The 24696-nt window shown below is 46.0% G+C and overlaps 1 protein-coding gene across 1 annotated transcript in view; it reads left to right on the top strand.

The window, feature by feature from the left end:
- Positions 1-23089, top strand: part of LOC123739586 (plexin-B3-like) — a 220729-nt gene extending 197640 nt beyond the window's left edge. The window contains exons 3-11 of the mRNA XM_082959676.1: positions 15744-15892; positions 16002-16102; positions 16918-17135; positions 17840-18018; positions 19371-19437; positions 21217-21363; positions 21703-21856; positions 22679-22796; positions 23062-23089. Of these exons, the coding sequence (XP_082815802.1) occupies positions 15744-15892; positions 16002-16102; positions 16918-17135; positions 17840-18018; positions 19371-19437; positions 21217-21363; positions 21703-21856; positions 22679-22796; positions 23062-23089 (1161 nt within the window). The remainder of the gene's footprint in view (positions 1-15743; positions 15893-16001; positions 16103-16917; positions 17136-17839; positions 18019-19370; positions 19438-21216; positions 21364-21702; positions 21857-22678; positions 22797-23061) is intronic.
- The last annotated feature ends 1607 nt before the right edge of the window (positions 23090-24696 follow it).

Here is a 24696-nt window from a genome sequence, read left to right as displayed (position 1 = left end):
TACTGTATCTACACACAGCCTTAGGGGTTAGTCTACCGTATCTACGCACAGCCTTAGGGGTTAGTCTACCGTATCTACGCACAGCCTTAGGGGTTAGTCTACCGTATCTACGCACAGCCTTAGGGGTTAGTCTACCGTATCTACACACAGCCTTAGGGGTTAGTCTAATGTATCTACACACAGCCTTAGGGGTTAGTCTACTGTATCTACACACAGCCTTAGGGGTTAGTCTACTGTATCTACACACAGCCTTAGGGGTTAGTCTACTGTATCTACACACAGCCTCAGGGGTTAGTCTACCTTATCTACACACAGCCTTAGGGTTAGTCTACCTTATCTACACACACAGCCTTAGGGGTTAGTCTACTCTATCTACACACAGCCTTGGGGGTTAGTCTACCTTATCTACACACACAGCCTTAGGGGTTAGTCTACTGTATCTACACACAGCCTAGGGGGTTAGTCTACTGTATCTACACACAGCCTTGGGGGTTAGTCTACTGTATCTACACACAGCCTTAGGGGTTAGTCTACTGTATCTACACAGCCTTAGGCGTTAGTCTACTGTATCTACACACAGCCTTAGGGGTTAGTCTACTGTATCTACACACACAGCCTTAGGGGTTAGTCTACTATATCTACACACAGCCTCAGGGGTTAGTCTACTGTCTCTATACACAGCCTTAGGGGTTAGTCTACTGTATCTACACACAGCCTTAGGGGTTAGTCTACCGTATCTACGCACAGCCTTAGGGGTTAGTCTACCGTATCTACGCACAGCCTTAGGGGTTAGTCTACCGTATCTACGCACAGCCTTAGGGGTTAGTCTAATGTATCTACACACAGCCTTAGGGGTTAGTCTACTGTATCTACACACAGCCTTAGGGGTTAGTCTACTGTATCTACACACAGCCTTAGGGGTTAGTCTACTGTATCTACACATAGCCTTAGGGGTTAGTCTACTGTATCTACACACACAGCCGTAGGGGTTAGTCTACTGTATCTACACACAGCCTTAGGTTAAGTCTACCTTATCTACACACACAGCCTTAGGGGTTAGTCTACCTTATCTACACACACAGCCTTAGGGGTTAGTCTACTCTATCTACACAAAGCCTTGGGGGTTAGTCTACCTTATCTACACACACCGCCTTAGGGGTTAGTCTACTGTATCTATACACAGCCTTAGGGGTTAGTCTACTGTATCTACACATAGCCTTAGGGGTTAGTCTACTGTATCTACACACACAGCCGTAGGGGTTAGTCTACTGTATCTACACACAGCCTTAGGGGTTAGTCTACTGTATCTACACACAGTCTTAGGGGTTAGTCTACTGTATCTACACACACAGCCTTAGGGGTTAGTCTACTGTATCTACACACAGCCTTACGGGTTAGTCTACTGTATCTACACACAGCCTTATGGGTTAGTCTACTGTATCTACACACAGCCTTCGGGGTTAGTCTACCTTATCTACACACAGCCTTAGGGGTTAGTCTACCGTATCTACACACAGCCTTAGGGGTTAGTCTACTGTATCTACACACACAGCCTTAGGGGTTAGTCTACTGTATCTACACACAGCCTTAGGGGTTAGTCTACATTATCTACACACACAGCCATAGGGGTTAGTCTACCGTATCTACACACAGCCTTAGGGGTTAGTCTACTGTATCTACACACAGCCTTAGGGGTTAGTCTACTGTATCTACACACAGCCTTAGGGGTTAGTCTACTGTATCTACACACAGCCTTGGGGGTTAGTCTACTGTATCTACACACAGCCTTAGGGGTTAGTCTACCGTATCTACGCACAGCCTTAGGGGTTCAGTCTACCGTATCTACACACAGCCTTAGGGGTTAGTCTACCGTATCTACACACAGCCTTAGGGGTTAGTCTACCGTATCTACACACAGCCTTAGGGGTTAGTCTACTGTATCTACACACAGCCTTAGGGGTTAGTCTACCGTATCTACGCACAGCCTTAGGGGTTAGTCTACCGTATAAACGCACAGCCTTAGGGGTTAGTCTACCGTATCTACGCACAGCCTTAGGGGTTAGTCTACCGTATCTACGCACAGCCTTAGGGGTTAGTCTAATGTATCTACACACAGCCTTAGGCGTTAGTCTACTGTATCTACACACACAGCCTTAGGGGTTAGTCTACTGTATCTACACACAGCCTTGGGGGTTAGTCTACTGTATCTACACACAGCCTTAGGGGTTAGTCTACTGTATCTACACAGCCTTAGGCGTTAGTCTACTGTATCTACACACAGCCTTAGGGGTTAGTCTACTGTATCTACACACACAGCCTTAGGGGTTAGTCTACTATATCTACACACAGCCTCAGGGGTTAGTCTACTGTCTCTATACACAGCCTTAGGGGTTAGTCTACTGTATCTACACACAGCCTTAGGGGTTAGTCTACCGTATCTACGCACAGCCTTAGGGGTTAGTCTACCGTATCTACGCACAGCCTTAGGGGTTAGTCTACCGTATCTACGCACAGCCTTAGGGGTTAGTCTACCGTATCTACACACAGCCTTAGGGGTTAGTCTAATGTATCTACACACAGCCTTAGGGGTTAGTCTACTGTATCTACACACAGCCTTAGGGGTTAGTCTACTGTATCTACACACAGCCTTAGGGGTTAGTCTACTGTATCTACACACAGCCTCAGGGGTTAGTCTACCTTATCTACACACAGCCTTAGGGTTAGTCTACCTTATCTACACACACAGCCTTAGGGGTTAGACTACCTTATCTACACACACAGCCTTAGGGGTTAGTCTACTCTATCTACACACAGCCTTGGGGGTTAGTCTACCTTATCTACACACACAGCCTTAGGGGTTAGTCTACTGTATCTACACACAGCCTAGGGGGTTAGTCTACTGTATCTACACACAGCCTTGGGGGTTAGTCTACTGTATCTACACACAGCCTTAGGGGTTAGTCTACTGTATCTACACAGCCTTAGGCGTTAGTCTACTGTATCTACACACAGCCTTAGGGGTTAGTCTACTGTATCTACACACACAGCCTTAGGGGTTAGTCTACTATATCTACACACAGCCTCAGGGGTTAGTCTACTGTCTCTATACACAGCCTTAGGGGTTAGTCTACTGTATCTACACACAGCCTTAGGGGTTAGTCTACCGTATCTACGCACAGCCTTAGGGGTTAGTCTACCGTATCTACGCACAGCCTTAGGGGTTAGTCTACCGTATCTACGCACAGCCTTAGGGGTTAGTCTACCGTATCTACACACAGCCTTAGGGGTTAGTCTAATGTATCTACACACAGCCTTAGGGGTTAGTCTACTGTATCTACACACAGCCTTAGGGGTTAGTCTACTGTATCTACACACAGCCTTAGGGGTTAGTCTACTGTATCTACACACAGCCTCAGGGGTTAGTCTACCGTATCTACACACAGCCTTAGGGGTTAGTCTAATGTATCTACACACAGCCTTAGGGGTTAGTCTACTGTATCTACACACAGCCTTAGGGGTTAGTCTACTGTATCTACACACAGCCTTAGGGGTTAGTCTACTGTATCTACACACAGCCTCAGGGGTTAGTCTACCTTATCTAAAAAAAGCCTTAGGGTTAGTCTACCTTATCTACACACACAGCCTTAGGGGTTAGACTACCTTATCTACACACACAGCCTTAGGGGTTAGTCTACTCTATCTACACACAGCCTTGGGGGTTAGTCTACCTTATCTACACACACAGCCTTAGGGGTTAGTCTACTGTATCTACACACAGCCTTAGGGGTTAGTCTACTGTATATACACACAGCCTCAGGGGTTAGTCTACCTTATCTACACACAGCCTTAGGGTTAGTCTACCTTATCTACACACACAGCCTTAGGGGTTAGTCTACCTTATCTACACACACAGCCTTAGGGGTTAGTCTACTCTATCTACACACAGCCTTGGGGGTTAGTCTACCTTATCTACACACACAGCCTTAGGGGTTAGTCTACTGTATCTACACACAGCCTAGGGGGTTAGTCTACTGTATCTACAAACAGCCTTAGGGTTTAGTCTACTGTATCTACACACAGCCTTAGGGGTTAGTCTACTGTATCTACACACAGCCTTAGGGGTTAGTCTACTGTATCTACACACACAGCCTTAGGGTTTAGTCTACTGTATATACACAGCCTTAGGGTTACTCTACTGTATCTACACACAGCCTTAGGGGTTCGTCTACTGTATATACACACAGCCTTAGGGGTTAGTCTACCTTATGTACACACAGCCTTAGGGGTTAGTCTACTGTATCTACACACAGCCTTAGGGGTTAGTCTACAGTATCTACACACACAGCCTTAGGGGTTAGTCTACTGTATATACACAGCCTTAGGGTTAGTCTACTGTATCTACACACAGCCTTAGGGGTTGGTCTACTGTATCTACACACAGCCTTAGGGGTTAGTCTACTGTATCTACACACAGCCTTAGGGGTTAGTCTACTGTATCTACACACAGCCTTAGGGGTTAGTCTACCTTATCTACACACAGCCTCAGGGGTTAGTCTACCTTATCTACACACAGCCTTAGGGTTAGTCTACCTTATCTACACACACAGCCTTAGGGGTTAGACTACCTTATCTACACACACAGCCTTAGGGGTTAGTCTACTCTATCTACACACAGCCTTGGGGGTTAGTCTACCTTATCTACACACACAGCCTTAGGGGTTAGTCTACTGTATCTACACACAGCCTTAGGGGTTAGTCTACTGTATATACACACAGCCTCAGGGGTTAGTCTACCTTATCTACACACACAGCCTTAGGGGTTAGTCTACCTTATCTACACACACAGCCTTAGGGGTTAGTCTACTCTATCTACACACAGCCTTGGGGGTTAGTCTACCTTATCTACACACACAGCCTTGGGGGTTAGTCTACTGTATCTACACACAGCCTAGGGGGTTAGTCTACTGTATCTACAAACAGCCTTAGGGTTTAGTCTACTGTATCTACACACAGCCTTAGGGGTTAGTCTACTGTATCTACACACAGCCTTAGGGGTTAGTCTACTGTATCTACACACACAGCCTTAGGGTTTAGTCTACTGTATATACACAGCCTTAGGGTTACTCTACTGTATCTACACACAGCCTTAGGGGTTCGTCTACTGTATATACACACAGCCTTAGGGGTTAGTCTACCTTATCTACACACAGCCTTAGGGGTTAGTCTACTGTATCTACACACAGCCTTAGGGGTTAGTCTACTGTATCTACACACACAGCCTTAGGGGTTAGTCTACTGTATATACACAGCCTTAGGGTTAGTCTACTGTATCTACACACAGCCTTAGGGGTTAGTCTAATGTATATACACACATCAATAGGGGTTAGTCTACCTTATCTACACACAGCCTTAGGGGTTAGTCTACTGTATCTACACACAGCCTTACGGGTTAGTCTACCTTATCTACACACAGCCTTAGGGTTAGTCTACTGTATATATACACAGCCTTAGGTGTTAGTCTACCTTATCTACACACAGCCTTAGGGTTAGTCTACTGTATCTACACACAAAGCCTTAGGGGTTAGTCTACCTTATCTACACACAGCCTTAGGGTTAGTCTAACTTATCTACACACACAGCCTTGGGGGTTAGTCTACCTTATCTACACATACAGCCTTAGGGGTTAGTCTACTCTATCTACACACAGCCTTGAAAGTTAGTCTACTGTATCTACACACAGCCTTAAGGGTTAGTCTACCTTATCTACACACAGCCTCAGGGGTTAGTCTACTGTATCTACACACAGCCTTAGGGGTTAGTCTACTGTATCTACAGACAGCCTTAGGGGTTAGTCTACTGTATCTACACACAGCCTTAGGGGTTAGTCTACTGTATCTACACACACAGCCTTAGGGGTTAGTCTAATGAGTCTACACACTCAGCCTTAGCGGTTAGTCTACTGTATATACACAGCCTTAGGGTTAGTCTACTGTATCTACACACAGCCTTAGGGGTTAGTCTACTGTATCTACACACAGCCTTAGGGGTTAGTCTACCTTATCTACACACAGCCTTAGGGGTTAGTCTACTGTATCTACACACAGCCTTAGGGGTTAGTCTACTGTATCTACACACAGCCTTAGGGGTTAGTCTACTGTATCTACACACAGCCTTACGGGTTAGTCTACCTCATCTACACACAGCCTTACGGGTTAGTCTACCTTATCTACACACAGCCTTAGTGGTTAGACTACCTTATCTACACACACAGCCTTAGGGGTTAGTCTACTCTATCTACACACAGCCTTGGGGGTTAGTCTACCTTATTTACACACACAGCCTTAGGGGTTAGTCTACTGTATCTACACACAGCCTTAGGGGTTAGTCTACTGTATATACACACAGCCTCAGGGGTTAGTCTACCTTATCTACACACAGCCTTAGGGGTTAGTCTACCTTATCTACACACACAGCCTTAGGGGTTTGACTACCTTATCTACACACACAGCCTTAGGGGTTAGTCTACTGTATCTACACACAGCCTTGGGGGTTAGTCTACCTTATCTACACACACAGCCTTAGGGGTTAGTCTACTGTATCTACACACAGCCTAAGTGGTTAGTCTACTGTATCTACACACAGCCTTAGGGTTTAGTCTACTGTATCTACACACAGCCTTAGGGGTTAGTCTACTGTATCTACACACAGCCTTAGGGGTTAGTCTACTGTATATACACAGCCTTAGGGTTACTCTACTGTATCTACACACAGCCTTAGGGGTTCGTCTACTGTATATACACACAGCCTTAGGGGTTAGTCTACCTTATCTACACACAACCTTAGGGGTTAGTCTACTGTATCTACACACAGCCTTAGGGGTTAGTCTACTGTGTCTACACACACAGCCTTAGGGGTTAGTCTACTGTATATACACAGCCTTAGGGTTAGTCTACTGTATCTACACACAGCCTTAGGGGTTAGTCTACTGTATATAGACACATCCTTAGGGGTTAGTCTACCTTATCTACACACAGCCTTAGGGGTTAGTCTACTGTATCTACACACAGCCTTACGGGTTAGTCTACCTTATCTACACACAGCCTTAGGGTTAGTCTACTGTATATATACACAGCCTTAGGGGTTAGTCTACCTTATCTACACACAGCCTTAGGGTTAGTCTGCTGTATCTACACACAAAGCCTTAGGGGTTAGTCTACCTTATCTACACACAGCCTCAGGGGTGAGTCTACCTTATCTACACACAGCCTTAGGGTTAGTCTACCTTATCTACACACACATCCTTAGGGGTTAGTCTTCTGTATCTACACACACAGCCTTAGGGGTTAGTCTACTGTATCTACACACACAGCCTTAGGGGTTAGTCTACTGAATCTACACACACAGCCTTAGGGGTTAGTCTACTGTATCTACACACAGCCTTAGGGGTTAGTCTACTGTATCTACACACAGCCTTAAGGGTTAGTCTACCTTATCTACACATAGCCTCAGGGGTTAGTCTACTGTATCTACACACAGCCTCAGGGGTTAGTCTACTGTATCTACACACAGCCTCAGGGGTTAGTCTACTGTATCTACACACAGCCTTAGGGGTTAGTCTACTGTATCTACACACACAGCCTTAGGGGTTAGTCTACTGTATCTACACACACAGCCTTAGGGGTTAGTCTACTGTATATACTCAGCCTTAGGGGTTAGTCTACTGTACATACACAGCCTTAGGGTTAGTCTACTGTATCTACACACAGCCTTAGGGGTTAGTCTACTGTATCTACACACAGCCTTAGGGGTTAGTCTACTGTATCTACACACAGCCTTAGGGGTTAGTCTACTGTATCTACACACAGCCTTAGGGGTTAGTCTACCTTATCTACACACAGCCTTAGGGGTTAGTCTACTGTATCTACACACACAGCCTTAGGGGTTAGTCTACTGTATCTACACACAGCCTTAGGGGTTAGTCTACTGTATCTACACACAGCCTTAAGGGTTAGTCTACCTTATCTATACATAGCCTCAGGGGTTAGTCTACTGTATCTACACACAGCCTCAGGGGTTAGTCTACTGTATCTACACACAGCCTCAGGGGTTAGTCTACTGTATCTACACAGAGCCTCAGGGGTTAGTCTACTGTATCTACACACAGCCTTAGGGGTTAGTCTACTGTATCTACACACACAGCCTTAGGGGTTAGTCTACTGTATCTACACACACAGCCTTAGGGGTTAGTCTACTGTATATACTCAGCCTTAGGGGTTAGTCTACTGTATATACACAGCCTTAGGGTTAGTCTACTGTATCTACACACAGCCTTAGGGGTTAGTCTACTGTATCTACACACAGCCTTAGGGGTTAGTCTACCTTATCTACACACAGCCTTAGGGGTTAGTCTACTGTATCTACACACAGCCTTAGGGGTTAGTCTACTGTATCTACACACAGCCTTAGGGGTTAGTCTACCTTATCTACACACAGCTTTACGGGTTAGTCTACCTTATCTACACACAGCCTTAGGGGTTAGACTACCTTATCTACACACACAGCCTTAGGGGTTAGTCTACTCTATCTACACACAGCCTTGGGGGTTAGTCTACCTTATCTACACACACAGCCTTAGGGGTTAGTCTACTGTATCTACACACAGCCTTAGGGGTTAGTCTACTGTATATACACACAGCCTCAGGGGTTAGTCTACCTTATCTACACACAGCCTTAGGTGTTAGTCTACCTTATCTACACACACAGCCTTAGGGGTTAGACTACCTTATCTACACACACAGCCTTAGGGGTTAGTCTACTGTATCTACACACAGCCTTGGGGGTTAGTCTACCTTATCTACACACACAGCCTTAGGGGTTAGTCTACTGTATCTACACACAGCCTAAGTGGTTAGTCTACTGTATCTACACACAGCCTTAGGGTTTAGTCTACTGTATCTACACACAGCCTTAGGGGTTAGTCTACTGTATCTACACACAGCCTTAGGGGTTAGTCTACTGTATCTACACACACAGCCTTAGGGGTTAGTCTACTGTATATACACAGCCTTAGGGTTACTCTACTGTATCTACACACAGCCTTAGGGGTTCGTCTACTGTATATACACACAGCCTTAGGGGTGAGTCTACCTTATCTACACACAACCTTAGGGGTTAGTCTACTGTATCTACACACAGCCTTAGGGGTTAGTCTACTGTGTCTACACACACAGCCTTAGGGGTTAGTCTACTGTATATACACAGCCTTAGGGTTGGTCTACTGTATCTACACACAGCCTTAGGGGTTAGTCTACTGTATATAGACACATCCTTAGGGGTTAGTCTACCTTATCTACACACAGCCTTAGGGGTTAGTCTACTGTATCTACACACAGCCTTACGGGTTAGTCTACCTTATCTACACACAGCCTTAGGGTTAGTCTGCTGTATCTACACACAAAGCCTTAGGGGTTAGTCTACCTTATCTACACACAGCCTCAGGGGTGAGTCTACCTTATCTACACACAGCCTTAGGGTTAGTCTACCTTATCTACACACACATCCTTAGGGGTTAGTCTTCTGTATCTACACACACAGCCTTAGGGGTTAGTCTACTGTATCTACACACACAGCCTTAGGGGTTAGTCTACTGTATCTACACACACAGCCTTAGGGGTTAGTCTACTGTATCTACACACAGCCTTAGGGGTTAGTCTACTGTATCTACACACAGCCTTAAGGGTTAGTCTACCTTATCTACACATAGCCTCAGGGGTTAGTCTACTGTATCTACACACAGCCTCAGGGGTTAGTCTACTGTATCTACACACAGCCTCAGGGGTTAGTCTACTGTATCTACACACAGCCTTAGGGGTTAGTCTACTGTATCTACACACACAGCCTTAGGGGTTAGTCTACTGTATCTACACACACAGCCTTAGGGGTTAGTCTACTGTATATACTCAGCCTTAGGGGTTAGTCTACTGTATATACACAGCCTTAGGGTTAGTCTACTGTATCTACACACAGCCTTAGGGGTTAGTCTACTGTATCTACACACAGCCTTAGGGGTTAGTCTACCTTATCTACACACACAGCCTTAGGGGTTAGTCTACTCTATCTACACACAGCCTTTGGGGTTAGTCTACCTTATCTACACACACAGCCTTAGGGGTTAGTCTACTGTATCTACACACAGCCTAAGGGGTTAGTCTACTGTATCTACACACAGCCTTAGGGGTTAGTCTACTGTATCTACACACAGCCTTAGGGGTTAGTCTACCTTATGTACACACAGCCTTAGGGGTTAGTCTACCTTATGTACACAGCCTTAGGGGTTATTCTACTGTATCTACACAGACAGCCTTAGTGTTAGTCTATTGTATCCACACACAGCCTTAGGGGTTAGTCTACTGTCTCTACACACAAAGCCTTAGGGGTTAGTCTACCTTATCACACACAGCCTTAGGGGTTAGTCTACTGTATCTACACACAGCCTTAGGGGTTAGTCTACTGTATCTACACAGCCTTAGGGTTAGTCTACTGTCTCTACACACAGCCTTAGGGGTTAGTCTACTGTATCTACACACACAGCCTTAGGGGTTAGTCTACTGCTTCTACACACAGCCTCAGGGGTTAGTCTACTGTATCTACACACAGCCTTTGGGGTTAGTCTACTGTATATACACAGCCTTAGGGTTAGGGGTTAGTCTACTGTATATACACAGCCTTAGGGTTAGTCTACTGTATCTACACACAGCCTTAAGGGTTAGTCTACTGTATCTACACACAGCCTTATGGGTTAGTCTACCTTATCTACACACAGCCTTAGGGTTAGTCTACTGTATCTACACACAGCCTTAGGGGTTAGTCTACTGTATCTACACACAGCCTTACGGGTTAGTCTACCTTATCTACACACAGCCTTAGGGATTAGTCTACTGTATCTACACACACAGCCTTAGGGGTTAGTCTACTGTATCTACACACAGCCTTAGGGTTAGTCTACACACAGCCTTAGGGGTTAGTCTACTGTATCTACACAGCCTTAGGGGTTAGTCTACCGTATCTACACACAGCCTTAGGGGTTAGTCTACTGTAGAGCATGGTGTTTGCAACGCCAGGGTTGTGGGTTCGATTCCCACGGGGGGCCAGTATGAAAAAATGAATAAATAAAAAAATATGTATGAAATGTATGCATTCACTACTGTAAGTTGCTCTGGATAAGAGTGTCTGCTAAATGACTAAAATGTAAAAAATGTTTGTGGACACCCCTTCAAATTAGTGGATTCGGCCACACCCGTTGCTGACAGGTGTACAAAACTGAACACACACACAGACATGCAATCTCCATAGACAAACACTGGCAGTAGAATGGCCCCCTACTGAAGAGCTCAGTGACATTCAACGTGGCACCGTCATAGGATGTCACCTTTCCAACAAGTCAGTTTGTCAAATTTCTGCCCTGCTAGAGCTGCCCCCGGGTCAACTGTAAGTGCTGTTACTGTGCAGTGGAAACATCTAGGAGCAACAACGGCTCAGCCGAGAAGTGGTAGGCCACACATACTCACAGAACTGGAGCGCCAATTACTGAAGTGTGTAGCATGTAAAAATCGTCCGTCCTCGGTTGCAACACTCTCTACTGAGTTCCACACTGCCTCTGGAAGCAACGTCAGCACAATAACTGTTCATTGGGAGCATCATGGGTTTCCGTGGCAGAGCACACAAGCATAAGATCACCATGCGCAATGCCAAGCGTCGGCTGGAGTGGTGTAAAGCTCACCACCATTGGACTTCAGAGCAGTGGAAACACGTTCTCTGGAGTGTTCCAGTGAAGGGAAATTTTAACATTACAGCATACAATGACATTCTAGATGATTCTGTATTTCCAACTTTGTGGCAACAGTTTGGGGAAAGGCCCTTTCCTGTTTCAGCGGGACAATGCCCCCGTGCACAAAGTGAGGTCCATTCAGAAATGGTTTTTTGAAATCGGTGTGGAAGAACTTGACTGGCCTGCACAGAGCCCTGACCTCAACCCCATCGAACAACTTTGGGATGAATTGGAACGCAGAACGGCGAGCCAGGCCTAATCGCCCAACAACATTACCCGACCTCACTAATGCTCTTGTGGCTGAATGGAAACAAGTCCCTGTAGCAATGTTCCAACATCTAGTGTATAGCCTACTGTAGCTCCTAGTAAAGTCACTCAAAGCCTCTACTTTATCACTCAGGATACTGTACAGTGCGACATGTAATGTCGTCATTAAGACAAACTCAGACAACCTCATAATATAATAGTTTACCTATTTACCTAGTTGGCTTGTTGCTGTGTGTTCTATGTGAGAGAATTATTCACCTTGAGGCACAGTTAAGTTACGAAAGCCACAGGAAGGGAAACGTGTATTCTGACAAGCAGTCAGTCCACAACCATTCTTAATGCAATCGAGGAAAACACTTTTGAAAGCAGTTTTGGTAAATGTGTTATGGCATAAGAGGGGTATCCCAGCTTTCCATTGCTCTCACGTTTATCTCTCTACTCCTTCCATTGTGCGAGTGTTTTACAAATACAGTTACTGGAGTTTCAAGCATGTTAGGCGCAGCTGTGCAAGTAGGTCTATAACCTAATTCATATATTTATTTAGTAGGTCTATAACCTAGTTCATATATTTATTTAGTTGGTCTATAACCTAGTGTATTTAGTAGGTCTATAACCTGGTGTATTTAGTAGGTCTATAACCTAGTGTATTTAGTAGGTCTATAACCTGATGTATTTAGTAGGTCTATAACCTGATGTATTTAGTAGGTCTATAACCTGATGTATTTAGTAGGTCTATAACCTGATGTATTTAGTAGGTCTATAACCTGGTGTATTTAGTAGGTCTATAACCTGGTGTATTTAGTAGGTCTATAACCTAGTGTATTTAGTAGGTCTATAACCTAGTGTATTTAGTAGGTCTAATAACCTAGTGTATTTAGTAGGTCTAATAACCTAGTGTATTTAGTAGGTCTAATAACCTAGTGTATTTAGTAGGTCTAATAACCTGGTGTATTTAGTAGGCCTATAACCTAGTGTATTTAGTAGGCCCATAACCTAGTTTATATATTTATTTAGTAGGCCTATAACCTAGTTCATATGTTTATTTAGTAGGCCTATAACCTAGTTCATATGTTTATTTAGTAGGTCTATAACCTAGTGTATTTAGTAGGTCTATAACCTGGTGTATTTAGTAGGGCTAATAACCTAGTGTATTTAGTAGGTCTATAACCTAGTGTATTTAGTAGGTCTATAACCTGGTTCATATATTTATTTAGTAGGTCTATAACCTAGTGTATTTAGTAGGTCTATAACCTAGTGTATTTAGTAGGCCTATAACCTAGTGTATTTAGTAGGTCTGTAACCTAGTGTATTTAGTAGGTCTGTAACCTAGTGTATTTAGTAGGTCTGTAACCTAGTGTATTTAGTAGGTCTGTAACCTAGTGTATTTAGTAGGTCTATAACCTGGTGTATTTAGTAGGTCTATAACCTAGTGTATTTAGTAGGCCTATAACCTAGTTCATATATTTATTTAGTAGGTCTATAACCTGGTGTATTTAGTAGGTCTGTAACCTAGTGTATTTAGTAGGTCTATAACCTAGTGTATTTAGTAGGTCTGTAACCTAGTGTATTTAGTAGGTCTGTAACCTAGTTACATTGTAAACCGCCTTAATTAGAATGAGGAACTATAAAGTTAATGTAGTTTATATTCATCTATTAAAGTTCCAATATAAAATCTAACTTCAATTCAAACTCCATTTAAAGATGCACTATGCAGACATCGCTCTGCCGTTTCCTGGTTGATAAAACATTGTAATTGTTTTCCTAATTTTTCAGTTTGTGACAAAACAAGAAGGTTTAGTGTAGAGAATCATTGTGCCGTCTAAACCGCTGTGAAATATATTGTCTGTAACCCAAAAGATTGTTCATTCAGCTGTTTGAAGCGACACACTTAAAACAAATGAAACAAATGCAATAGAGATCAAAGAACAAAAAAAAATGAAAGGCTGATTTGACAAAGATGTTGAATAAATGAAGATGTTTCACTCGGGCCCTTTACCGTTTGAAAAAAGGGGGTGACTCTTCCATAGACAACAATGCGATAGCAGCTGGGTCTGGTCTACTTGTATATGAACGAGAAGATGAGATATCTCACTTCCTCTTCCGTCTCTGCTGGGAGCGACGCACTTAGAGATTCTGTTTTGATGGAAATGTAGTTTCATGAAACACTGGCACAAACTCATTAGCCAATCAAACGCATGGGAATAGAAGGGGAGGGCGTAGTGTTTGAAAGGTTAATGATCCAATCGAACGAACAAAACCAAAAGTGACGGTTGAAAATGACCAATCAAATGAACCCAGTTTGAAAACCGACATATCACTTCCCTTTTAAAAAGGTACAAGATTTAATTGGCGGGTGTTTTCTATTGGCTGTCGTTTTATAAAATATATTTTCCTGTAGCTAACAAATGAAAACTTGTATTCGTCGCACCAAGCCATGGAAATGGCTACGGAGCACGTTTATAACGATACTCTGAGCTGTGACAATAAAGAGAGGGTGTGTGTTGTTAACACCCTGTGATTTCCCCTTTATCCAGCAGTCGGTGGAGAAACCAGCTTTTCGGTGTTCAGAGGTGTAAGGATAATTAGGAGTTTGAAACTTGGGTATTTGGTGCAGTGGGAAGGTACTAACTAGTGTTAGCGCAATAACTGGATGTCTATGGTAACTGTTAGCATGCTAAACTACCTCGAACTTCCTTCGTAACGGATGCAGAGACATTAAAAGGGTATCCGTGAGTTCATCGGACTGGGAAAGTAGAGAAAGGATTTCATGACCAAAATCCTGAGCTATTCCTTTAACGTAATTTTACCAATATGTTATTGGGCTCATTCTGGAAGTGGAAATTATATTTTAAATAGTCCTCAGCATCATTTTATTTATATTTATTTTGAAGTAGAAGGTCATTTTAAAAAGTCGTCAGAACTGAGCTTCTCAGTCCCTCTATATAAACGTGATCCCAGGGAGGACCCAGGAATAGCTAAGCAAGGGGACTGGAATTGGTCAAACAAAATTATTCTCTTTCCTTAAAATAATGATGGTCGTGACTTTCTTACATGAAAGGGGAGGTTATTAACTTCGCCCCAGACAATCGGTCTGAGATCGATTTAAGTTTCAGTCATGGGATTTTTTTGTTACTTTAAAATCAGTTGATGAGTGTGTTTCCCTCTCCCTCGCTCTTCCCCCCTCTCCCTCGCTCTTCCCCCTCGCTCTCCCTCGCTCTTCCTCCCTCTCCCTTGCTTTTCTCCCCTCTCCCTCGCTCTTCCTCCCTCGCTCTCCCTCGCTCTTTCCCCCTCTCCCTCGCTCTTTCCCCCTCTCCCTCGCTCTTCCCCCCCTCCTTCGCTCTCCCTCCCTTTCCTTCGCTCTCCCTCCCTCTCCCTCGCGCTTTTTCCCTCCCTCTCCCTCGCTCTTCCTCCCTCTCCCTCGCTCTTTCTCCCTCGCTCTTCCTCCCTCTCCCTTGCTCTTCCCCCCTCTCATTCGCTCTTCCTCCCTCGCTCTCCCTCGCTCTTCCCCCCCTCCCTCCTCCCCTCCCTCTCCCTCCCTCCCTCCCTCTCCCCCCTCGCTCTCCCTCGCTCTTCCTCCCTCTCCCTCGCTCTTTCTCCCTCGCTCTTCCTCCCTATCCCTCGCTCTTCCCCCCTCTCTCCCTCTCTCTAGGTGGTAATGGGGAAGCTAAACATAGACCTGGGTACAGTGCAGTATGATACAGAAGACCTCTCACCTGTTCCGCTGGCTGCCCAGGTGGGACTGGCTGCAGGGGCCACTGTGGTGGTCCTAGTGGTGCTGGTCATTATCCTCATGTACAGGTTAGTCACACGAACACACACACAGTGGGCCAGAATATGGCAGTGTATTTGGGGTTCAATGGTGAGATGTTATCACTGACATGAAATAAGTGTTTCTCTCTGTGTGCAGGAGGAAGAGCAAGCAGGCTCTGAGAGACTACAAGAAGGTGCTGGTTCAGCTGGAGACTCTGGAGATCAATGTGGGAGACCAGTGCAGGAAGGAGTTCACAGGTAAACTACATACTCCTATTAACCTGTTTAGTTAAATAGAGTCTGCCTCTGAAATGGAACCCTATTTATCTGGCCCAAAGAGAGTGACCCGGGGCCCAAAGAGAGTGACCCGGGGCCCAAAGAGAGTGACCCGGGGCCCAAAGAGAGTGACCCGGGGCCCAAAGAGAGTGACCCGGGGCCCAAAAGAGAGTGACCCGGGGCCCAAAAGAGAGTGACCCGGGGCCCAAAAGAGAGTGACCCGGGGCCCAAAGAGAGTGACCCGGGGCCCAAAGAGAGTGACCCGGGGCCCAAAGAGAGTGACCCGGGCCCAAAAGAGAGTGACCCGGTCACTCTCTTTGGGCCCCGGTCACTCTCTCTCCCAAAAGAGAGCCCAAAAGAGAGTGACCCGGGGCCCAAAGAGAGTGACCCGGGGCCCAAAAGAGAGTGACCCGGGGCCCAAAAGAGAGTGACCCGGGGCCCAAAGAGAGTGACCCGGGGCCCAAAGAGAGTGACCCGGGGCCCAAAAGAGAGTGACCCGGGGCCCAAAAGAGAGTGACCCGGGGCCCAAAAGAGAGTGACCCGGGGCCCAAAAGAGAGTGACCCGGGGCCCAAAAGAGAGTGACCCGGGGCCCAAAGAGAGTGACCCGGGGCCCAAAGAGAGTGACCCGGGCCTAAGTATTGCTGTAGAGAGGTTAGGGTGCCATTTGGGACCAGGACCATTCTCCTTTACAGACAGGATTAATTTATTCTCTCCTCTCTACTCCTCTCCTCTCTAATCCTCTCCTCTCTAATCCTCTCCTCTCTAATCTTCTCTAATCCTCTCCTCTCCTCTCCAGATCTGATGACAGAGATGATGGATCTGAGTAGTGATGTGGGTGGACCAGGTATTCCTCTCCTGGACTATAAAACATATGCAGAGCGCGTGTTCTTCCCCGGCCAGAGGGGGGCTCCACTGAGTCAGAACCTGGACCTGCCAGAGTCCCGCAGGCAGACAGTAGAACAAGGGCTGGGACAACTCAACAACCTCCTCAACAACAGACTGTTCCTTATCAGGGTGAGCATCACTCCAGGCTGACTGGGATACTCGGGCTGCTGCTGTCTAAATAGATTTCCAGAAACGTTCATTCACTGCAGTTTGAATGAGTTTCTAGCGAAGCACGTTTCTGTGACCAACAAACAAAGATTTCTCAAACCCTAATCTCTCCTCCCCCTCTTCCTCCTCCTCCTCTCCTCCTCCTCTCCTCCCCCTTCCTCACCCTCCTCTCCTCCCCCTACCCTCCCCCTCCTCTCCTCCTCCCCCTCTTCCGCCCCCTCCCCCTCCTCCTCCTCTCCTCCCCCCTTCCTCCCCCTCCTCTCCTCCTCCCCCTCTTCCTCCCCCTCCTCCTCCTCTCCTCCCCCCTTCCTCCTCCTCCTCCTCCTCTCCTCCCCTACCCTCCCCCTCCTCTCCTCCCCCCTCTTCCTCCCCCTCGTCTCCTCCTCCCCCTCCTCCTCCCCCTCCTCTCCTCCCCCTCCTCCTCCCCTACCCTCCTCCTCCTCCCCCTCTTCCTCCCCTACCCTCCCCCTCCCCCTCCTCTCCTCCCCCTCCTCCTCCCCTACCCTCCTCCTCCTCCCCCTCTTCCTCCCCTCCCCTCCCCCTCCTCTTCCTCCCCCTCCTCTTCCTCCCCCTCCCCTCTTCTCCCCCTCCCCTCTTCTCCCCCTCCCCTCCCCCTCTTCCTCCCCCTCCTCTTCCTCCCCCTCTTCTCCTCCTCCCCACTCCAGTTCATCCACACCCTAGAGGCCCAGCAGAACTTCTCCCAGCGTGACCGTGGTTACGTGGCGTCTCTCCTGACCATGGCCCTGCACGACCAGCTGGAGTACTTCACTGATGTCATGAAGACCTTACTGGGGGACCTGGTGAAGCAATACGTCGCCAAGAACCCCAAACTCATGTTGCGCAGGTCGGTCCTGGTGGAACTGAACCACAGGTTACATCTGAAATATCTCTATAGATAGTGAACTCTCCCTTTGACCAGGGTCTATATATAGTGAACTCTCCCTTTGACCAGGGTCTATATAGTGAACTCCCTTTGACCAGGGTCTATATATAGTGAACTCCCTTTGACCAGGGTCTATATATAGTGAACTCCCTTTGACCAGGGTCTATATAGTGATCTCTCTTTGACCAGGGTCTATATATAGTGAACTCCCCTTGACCAGGGTCTATATATAGTGAACTCCCTTTGACCAGGGTCTATATAGTGATCTCTCTTTGACCAGGGTCTATATATAGGGAACTCTCTTTGACCAGGGTCTATATATAGTGAACTCCCTTTGACCAGGGTCTATATATAGTGAACTCCCTTTGACCAGGGTCTATATATAGTGAACTCCCTTTGACCAGGGTCTATATAGTGATCTCTCTTTGACCAGGGTCTATATATAGTGAACTCTCCCTTTGACCAGGGTCTATATATAGTGAACTCCCTTTGACCAGGGTCTATATATAGTGAACTCCCTTTGACCAGGGTCTATATATAGTGAACTCCCTTTGACCAGGGTCTATATATAGTGAACTCCCTTTGACCAGGGTCTATATATAGTGAATCCCGTTGTCCATGGCCCATAGGGCTCTTTAGCTCAGTGGGCTAACACGGCCTTGACCAACCCGTGTAACAGAGGTGGTTGGGTGAACCTTGGGTACATGATGAATAAGTTATTTTGAGGTGTGAAGACTAGATTCCAGACTTCAGCTCAGTACCATGCCTCTATCTTTTACATTGTTCCTCCCTCTCTCCTCCCTCTCTCTCTCTCTCTCTCTCTCATCCCTCTCTCTCTCCTCTCTCTCTCTCTCTCTCTCTCTCCTCCCCCTCTCTCTCTCTCTTCCCCCCCTCCCTCTCTCCTCCCTCTTTCTGTCTCTCTCTCTCTCTCTCTCTCTCTCTCTCTCTCTCTCTTCCCTCCCTCTCTTCCCTCCCTCTCTCTCTCCCTCCCTCTCTTCCCTCCCTCTCTCTCTCCCTCCCTCTCTTCCCTCCCTCTCTCTCTCCCTCCCTCTCTTCCCTCCCTCTCCCTCTTCCCTCCCTCCCTCCCTCCCTCCCTCCCTCCCTCCCTCCCTCCCTCCCTCCCTCCCTCCCTCCCTCCCTCCCTCCCTCCCTCCCTCCCTCCCCTCTCTCTCTCTCTCTCTCTCTCTCTATCCTCCCTCTCTCTCTTCCCTCCCTCTCTCTCTCTCTCTCTCTCCCTCTTCCTTCCCTCCCTCCCTCCCTCCCTCCCTCCCTCCCTCCCTCCCTCCCTCCCTCCCTCCCTCCCTCTCTCTCAGGACGGAGACAGTGGTGGAGAAGATGCTCACCAACTGGATGTCCATCTGTCTCTACTCCTTCCTCAAGGTGTGTTTGAAGCTGAAAACTTTTCCTGACGCCACATAAATGTGTCAAATCAAATTGTATTTGTCACCTACACGTGTTTAGCAGATGTTATTGCAGGTGTAGCGAAATGCTTGTGTTTGTTGTCATATATATACAGTGGGGGAAAAAAGTATTTGATCCCCTGCTGATTTTCTACGTTTGCCCACTGACAAAGAAATTATCAGTCTATAATTTTAATGGTAGGTTTATTTCAACAGTGAGAGACAGAATAACAACAAAAATATCCAGAAAACGCATGTCAAAAATGTTATAAATTGATTTGCATTTTAATGAGGGAAATAAGTATTTGACCCCCTCTCAATCAGAAAGATTTCTGGCTCCCAGGTGTCTTTTATACAGGTAACGAGCTGAGATTAGGAGCACACTCTTAAAAAGGGAGTGCTCCTAATCTCAGTTTGTTACCTGTAAAAAAGACACCTGTCCATAGAAGCAATCAATCAATCAGATTCCAAACTCTCCACCATGGCCAAGACCAAAGAGCTCTCCAAGGATGTCAGGGACAAGATTGTAGACCTACACAAGGCTGGAATGGGCTACAAGACCATCGCCAAGCAGCTTGGTGAGAAGGTGACAAAATTTGGTGCGATTATTCGCAAATGGAAGAAACACAAAAGAACTGTCAATATCCCTCGGCCTGGGGCTCCATGCAAGATCTCACCTCGTGGAGTTGCAATGATCATGAGAACGGTGAGGAATCAGCCCAGAACTACACAGGAGGATCTTGTCAATGATCTCAAGGCAGCTGGGACCATAGTCACCAAAAAAAACATTTGGTAACACACTACGCCGTGAAGGACTGAAATCCTGCAGCGCCCGCAAGGTCCCCCTGCTCAAGAATGCATATACATGCCCGTCTGAAGTTTGCCAATGAACATCTGAATGATTCAGAGGACAACTGGGTGAAAGTGTTGTGGTCAGATGAGACCAAAATGGAGCTCTTTGGCATCAACTCAACTCGCCGTGTTTGGAGGAGGAGGAATGCTGCCTATGACCCCAAGAACACCATCTCCACCGTCAAACATGGAGGTGGAAACATTATGCTTTGGGGGTGTTTTTCTGCTAAGGGGACAGGACAACTTCACCGCATCCAAGGGACGATGGACGGGGCCATGTACCGTCAAATCTTGGGTGAGAACATCCTTCCCTCAGCCAGGGCATTGGAAATGGGTCGTGGATGGGTATTCCAGCATGACAATGACCCAAAACCCACGGCCAAGGCAACAAAGGAGTGGCTCAAGAAGAAGCACATTAAGGTCCTGGAGTGGCCTAGCCAGTCTCCAGACCTTAATCCCATAGAAAATCTGTGGAGGCAGCTGAAGGTTCGAGTTGCTAAACGTCAGCCTCGAAACCTTAATGACTTGGAGAAGATCTGCATAGAGGAGTGGGACAAAATCCCTCCTGAGATGTGTGCAAACCTGGTGGCCAACTACAAGAAACGTCTGACCTCTGTGATTGCCAACAAGGGTTTTGCCACCAAGTACTAAGTCATTTTTTGCAGAGGGGGTCAAATACTTATTTCCCTCATTAAAATGCAAATCATTTTATAACATTTTTGACATGTGTTTTTCTGGATATTTTTGTTGTTATTCTGTCTCTCACTGTTCAAATAAACCTACCATTAAAATTATAGACTGATCATTTCTTTGTAAGTGGGCAAACGTACAAAATCAGCAGGGGATCAAATACTTTTTTCCCCCACTGTATGTGTGTATCTGACTCTCCTACTGTGTACCCCTGTAGGAGGTGGCTGGGGAGCCCCTGTATATGCTGTACAGAGCCATCAAGTACCAGGTGGATAAGGGACCAGTAGATGCTGTGACGGGGAAAGCCAAGCGCACCCTGAACGACAGCCATCTACTGAGAGAGGACATCGACTACTGCTCTATCGTACGTCTCTCTCTGAACAGTTTTGAAATAGATTTGTTGTGGCTGATGTCTGTGAGAGAGAAGTCACCTGTATTCGTATGAAGACAACTGACTCTACCTTAAATCCACTGATATTAAAGTAGTGCACTATATATAGGGAATAGGGTGCCATAGGGCTCTGGTCTAAAGTAGTGCACTATATAGGGAATAGGGTTCTATAGGGCTCTGGTCTAAAGTAGTGCACTATATAGGGAATAGGGTCCCTGGTCTAAAGTAGTGCACTACATAGGGAATAGGGTTCCATTTCAGACACTACCCTCTCTCTCTAACTCTTTACCACTATCTCCTCTGTCTGGTCAGACTCTGGTGGTGAAGGGTGGTGTGGAGGTGCAGCCGTGTCCGGTCAAGGTGTTGGACACCGACACCATCACACAGGTCAAAGACAAGATCCTAGACCAGATATATAAAGGAGCTCCCTTCTCACAGAGACCTGCTGCAGACTCACTAGACCTGGGTAAGGAACAGAGGCCTGGGTAAGGAACAGAGGCCTGGGTAAGGAACAGAGGCCTGGGTAAGAAACAGAGTCCTGGGAAAGGAACAGGGGCCTGGGTAAGGAACAGGGGCCTGGGTAAGGAACAGAGGCCTGGGTAAGGAACAGAGGCCTGGGTAAGGAACAGAGGCCTGGGTAAGGAACAGAGGCCTGGGTAAGGAACAGAGGCCTGGGTAAGGAACAGAGGCCTGGGTAAGGAACAGGGGCCTGGGTAAGGAACAGGGGCCTGGGTAAGGAACAGGGGCCTGGGTAAGGAACAGGGGCCTGGGTAAGGAACAGGGGCCTGGGTAAGGAACAGGGGCCTGGGTAAGGAACAGGGGCCTGGGTAAGGAACAGGGGCCTGGGTAAGGGACAGGGGCCTGGGTAAGGATCAGGGAATAGTTGTCTGGCTTTTGTTACCTCAATGAATATAATAGCAAAAACTCTTCTAATGAATGTGCTGTTTTGATTGTGGTCAACACACCAGTTCTGACCTCAGTGGTTTCCAGAACCTTTAGTAAGGAATACTGAACCCAGTTAGTTTGTAAAGCACCATTCATACAAGGAAACTCTGCAAACAGACATCTGGGTCTGAGATGGTTGTTTGAACCAGGCTCCAGGGTAACCTTGCCTGAGACCTGAAGAATCGCGTTAGCTTCCCAAGCTAATCGCTAGGCGTTAGCTTACCAGGCTAGCACAGTCTCGTAACGTTCAGGTAACCAGGGTTCAAACATAGACCTATACGTTCTGTCCTGAAGGGGTTGTTTTTAATCAATGATATGACGTAAATGTGATTTGTCTGGTCAGAATGGCGATCGGGGCAGGCAGGTCACCTGACTCTGTCAGACGATGACGTCACAGCGGTCTTCCAGGGGCGCTGGAGGAAACTCAACACGCTGCAACACTACAAGGTGCCAGACCGCACGCACACACACACACACACACAACCCCTACACACACACACACACACACACACACACACACACACACACACACACACACACACACAAACAACCCCCCCCCCACACACACACACACAAAACCCACACACCCACACACACACACAACCCCTACACACACACACACACAACCCCTACACACACACACACACACACACACACACACACACACACACAACCCCCCTACACACACTGATGAGATCTGCTAAAGTACATGTTCTCTCTCCTCAGGTACCAGACGGAGCAACAGTGGCTCTGATCCCTGGATCAGCTGCTGTCATGGGAATACACCAGGTCTACCAGACTGGAGAGAGTAAATACTGTAATACTACTATAGAGACTGAATACACCAGGTCTACCAGACCGGAGAGAGTAAATACTGTTATATTACTATAGAGACTGAATACACCAGGTCTACCAGACTGGAGAGAGTAAATACTGTTATACTACTATAGAGACTGAATACACCAGGTCTGCCAGACCGGAGAGAGTAAATACTGTAATACTACTATAGAGACTGAATACACCAGGTCTACCAGACTGGAGAGAGTAAATACTGTAATACTACTATATAACCTGTTATACTACTATATAACCAGAATACACCAGGTCTACCAGACTGGAGAAAGTAAATACTGTAATACTACTATATAACCTGAATACACCAGGTCTACCAGACCGGAGAGAGTAAATACTGTTATATTACTATAGAGACTGTAATACTAAATATATAACCTGTTATACTACTATAGAGACTGAATACACCAGGTCTACCAGACTGGAGAGAGTAAATACTGTTATACTACTATAGACACTGTAATACTAAATATATAACCTGTTATACTACTGTAGAGACTGAATACACCAGGTCTACCAGACCGGAGAGAGTAAATACTGTAATACTAAATATATAACCTGTTATACTACTATATAACCTGTAATACTACTATAGAGACTGAATACACCAGGTCTACCAGACTGGAGAGAGTAAATACTGTAATACTACTATATAACCTGAATACACCAGGTCTACCAGACCGGAGAGAGTAAATACTGTTATAGTACTATATAACCTGTTATACTACTATAGAGACTGAATACACCAGGTCTACCAGACTGGAGAGAGTAAATACTGTTATAGTACTATAGAGACTGAAAACACCAGGTCTACCAGACTGGAGAGAGTAAATACTGTTATACTACTATAGAGACTGTAATACAAAATATATAACCTGTTATACTACTATAGAACCTGTTATACTACTATAGAACCTGTTCTACTACTATAGAACCTGTTAAACTACTATAGAGCCTGTTATACTACTATAGAACCTATTATACTACTATAGAACCTGTTATACTACTGTAGAGCCTGTTATACTACTGTAGAACCTGGTATACTACTGTAGAACCTGTTATACTACTGTAGAACCTGTTATACTACTATAGAACCTGTTATACTACTGTAGAACCTGTTAAACTACTATAGAACCTGTTATACTATAGAACCTGTTATACTATAGAACCTGTTATACTACTGTAGAGCCTGTTATACTACTGTAGAACCTGGTATACTACTGTAGAACCTGGTATACTACTGTAGAACCTGTTATACTACTGTAGAACCTGTTATACTACTATAGAACCTGTTATACTACTATGGAAACTGTTGTACTACTCTAGAACCTGTTATACAACTGTAGAACCTGTTATACAACTTTAGAACCTGTTATACTACTGTAGAGCCTGTTATACTACTGTAGAGCCTGTTATACTACTGTAGAGCCTGTTATACTACTATAGAACCTGTTATACTACTATAGAACCTGTTATACTACTATAGAACCTGTTATACTACAATAGAAC

Source organism: Salmo salar, chromosome 13, assembly GCF_965601325.2.
Source record: "Salmo salar chromosome 13, fSalSal1, whole genome shotgun sequence".
NCBI classification, from domain to species: domain Eukaryota; kingdom Metazoa; phylum Chordata; class Actinopteri; order Salmoniformes; family Salmonidae; genus Salmo; species Salmo salar.
This window is presented reverse-complemented; position numbering and strand designations above follow the sequence as displayed.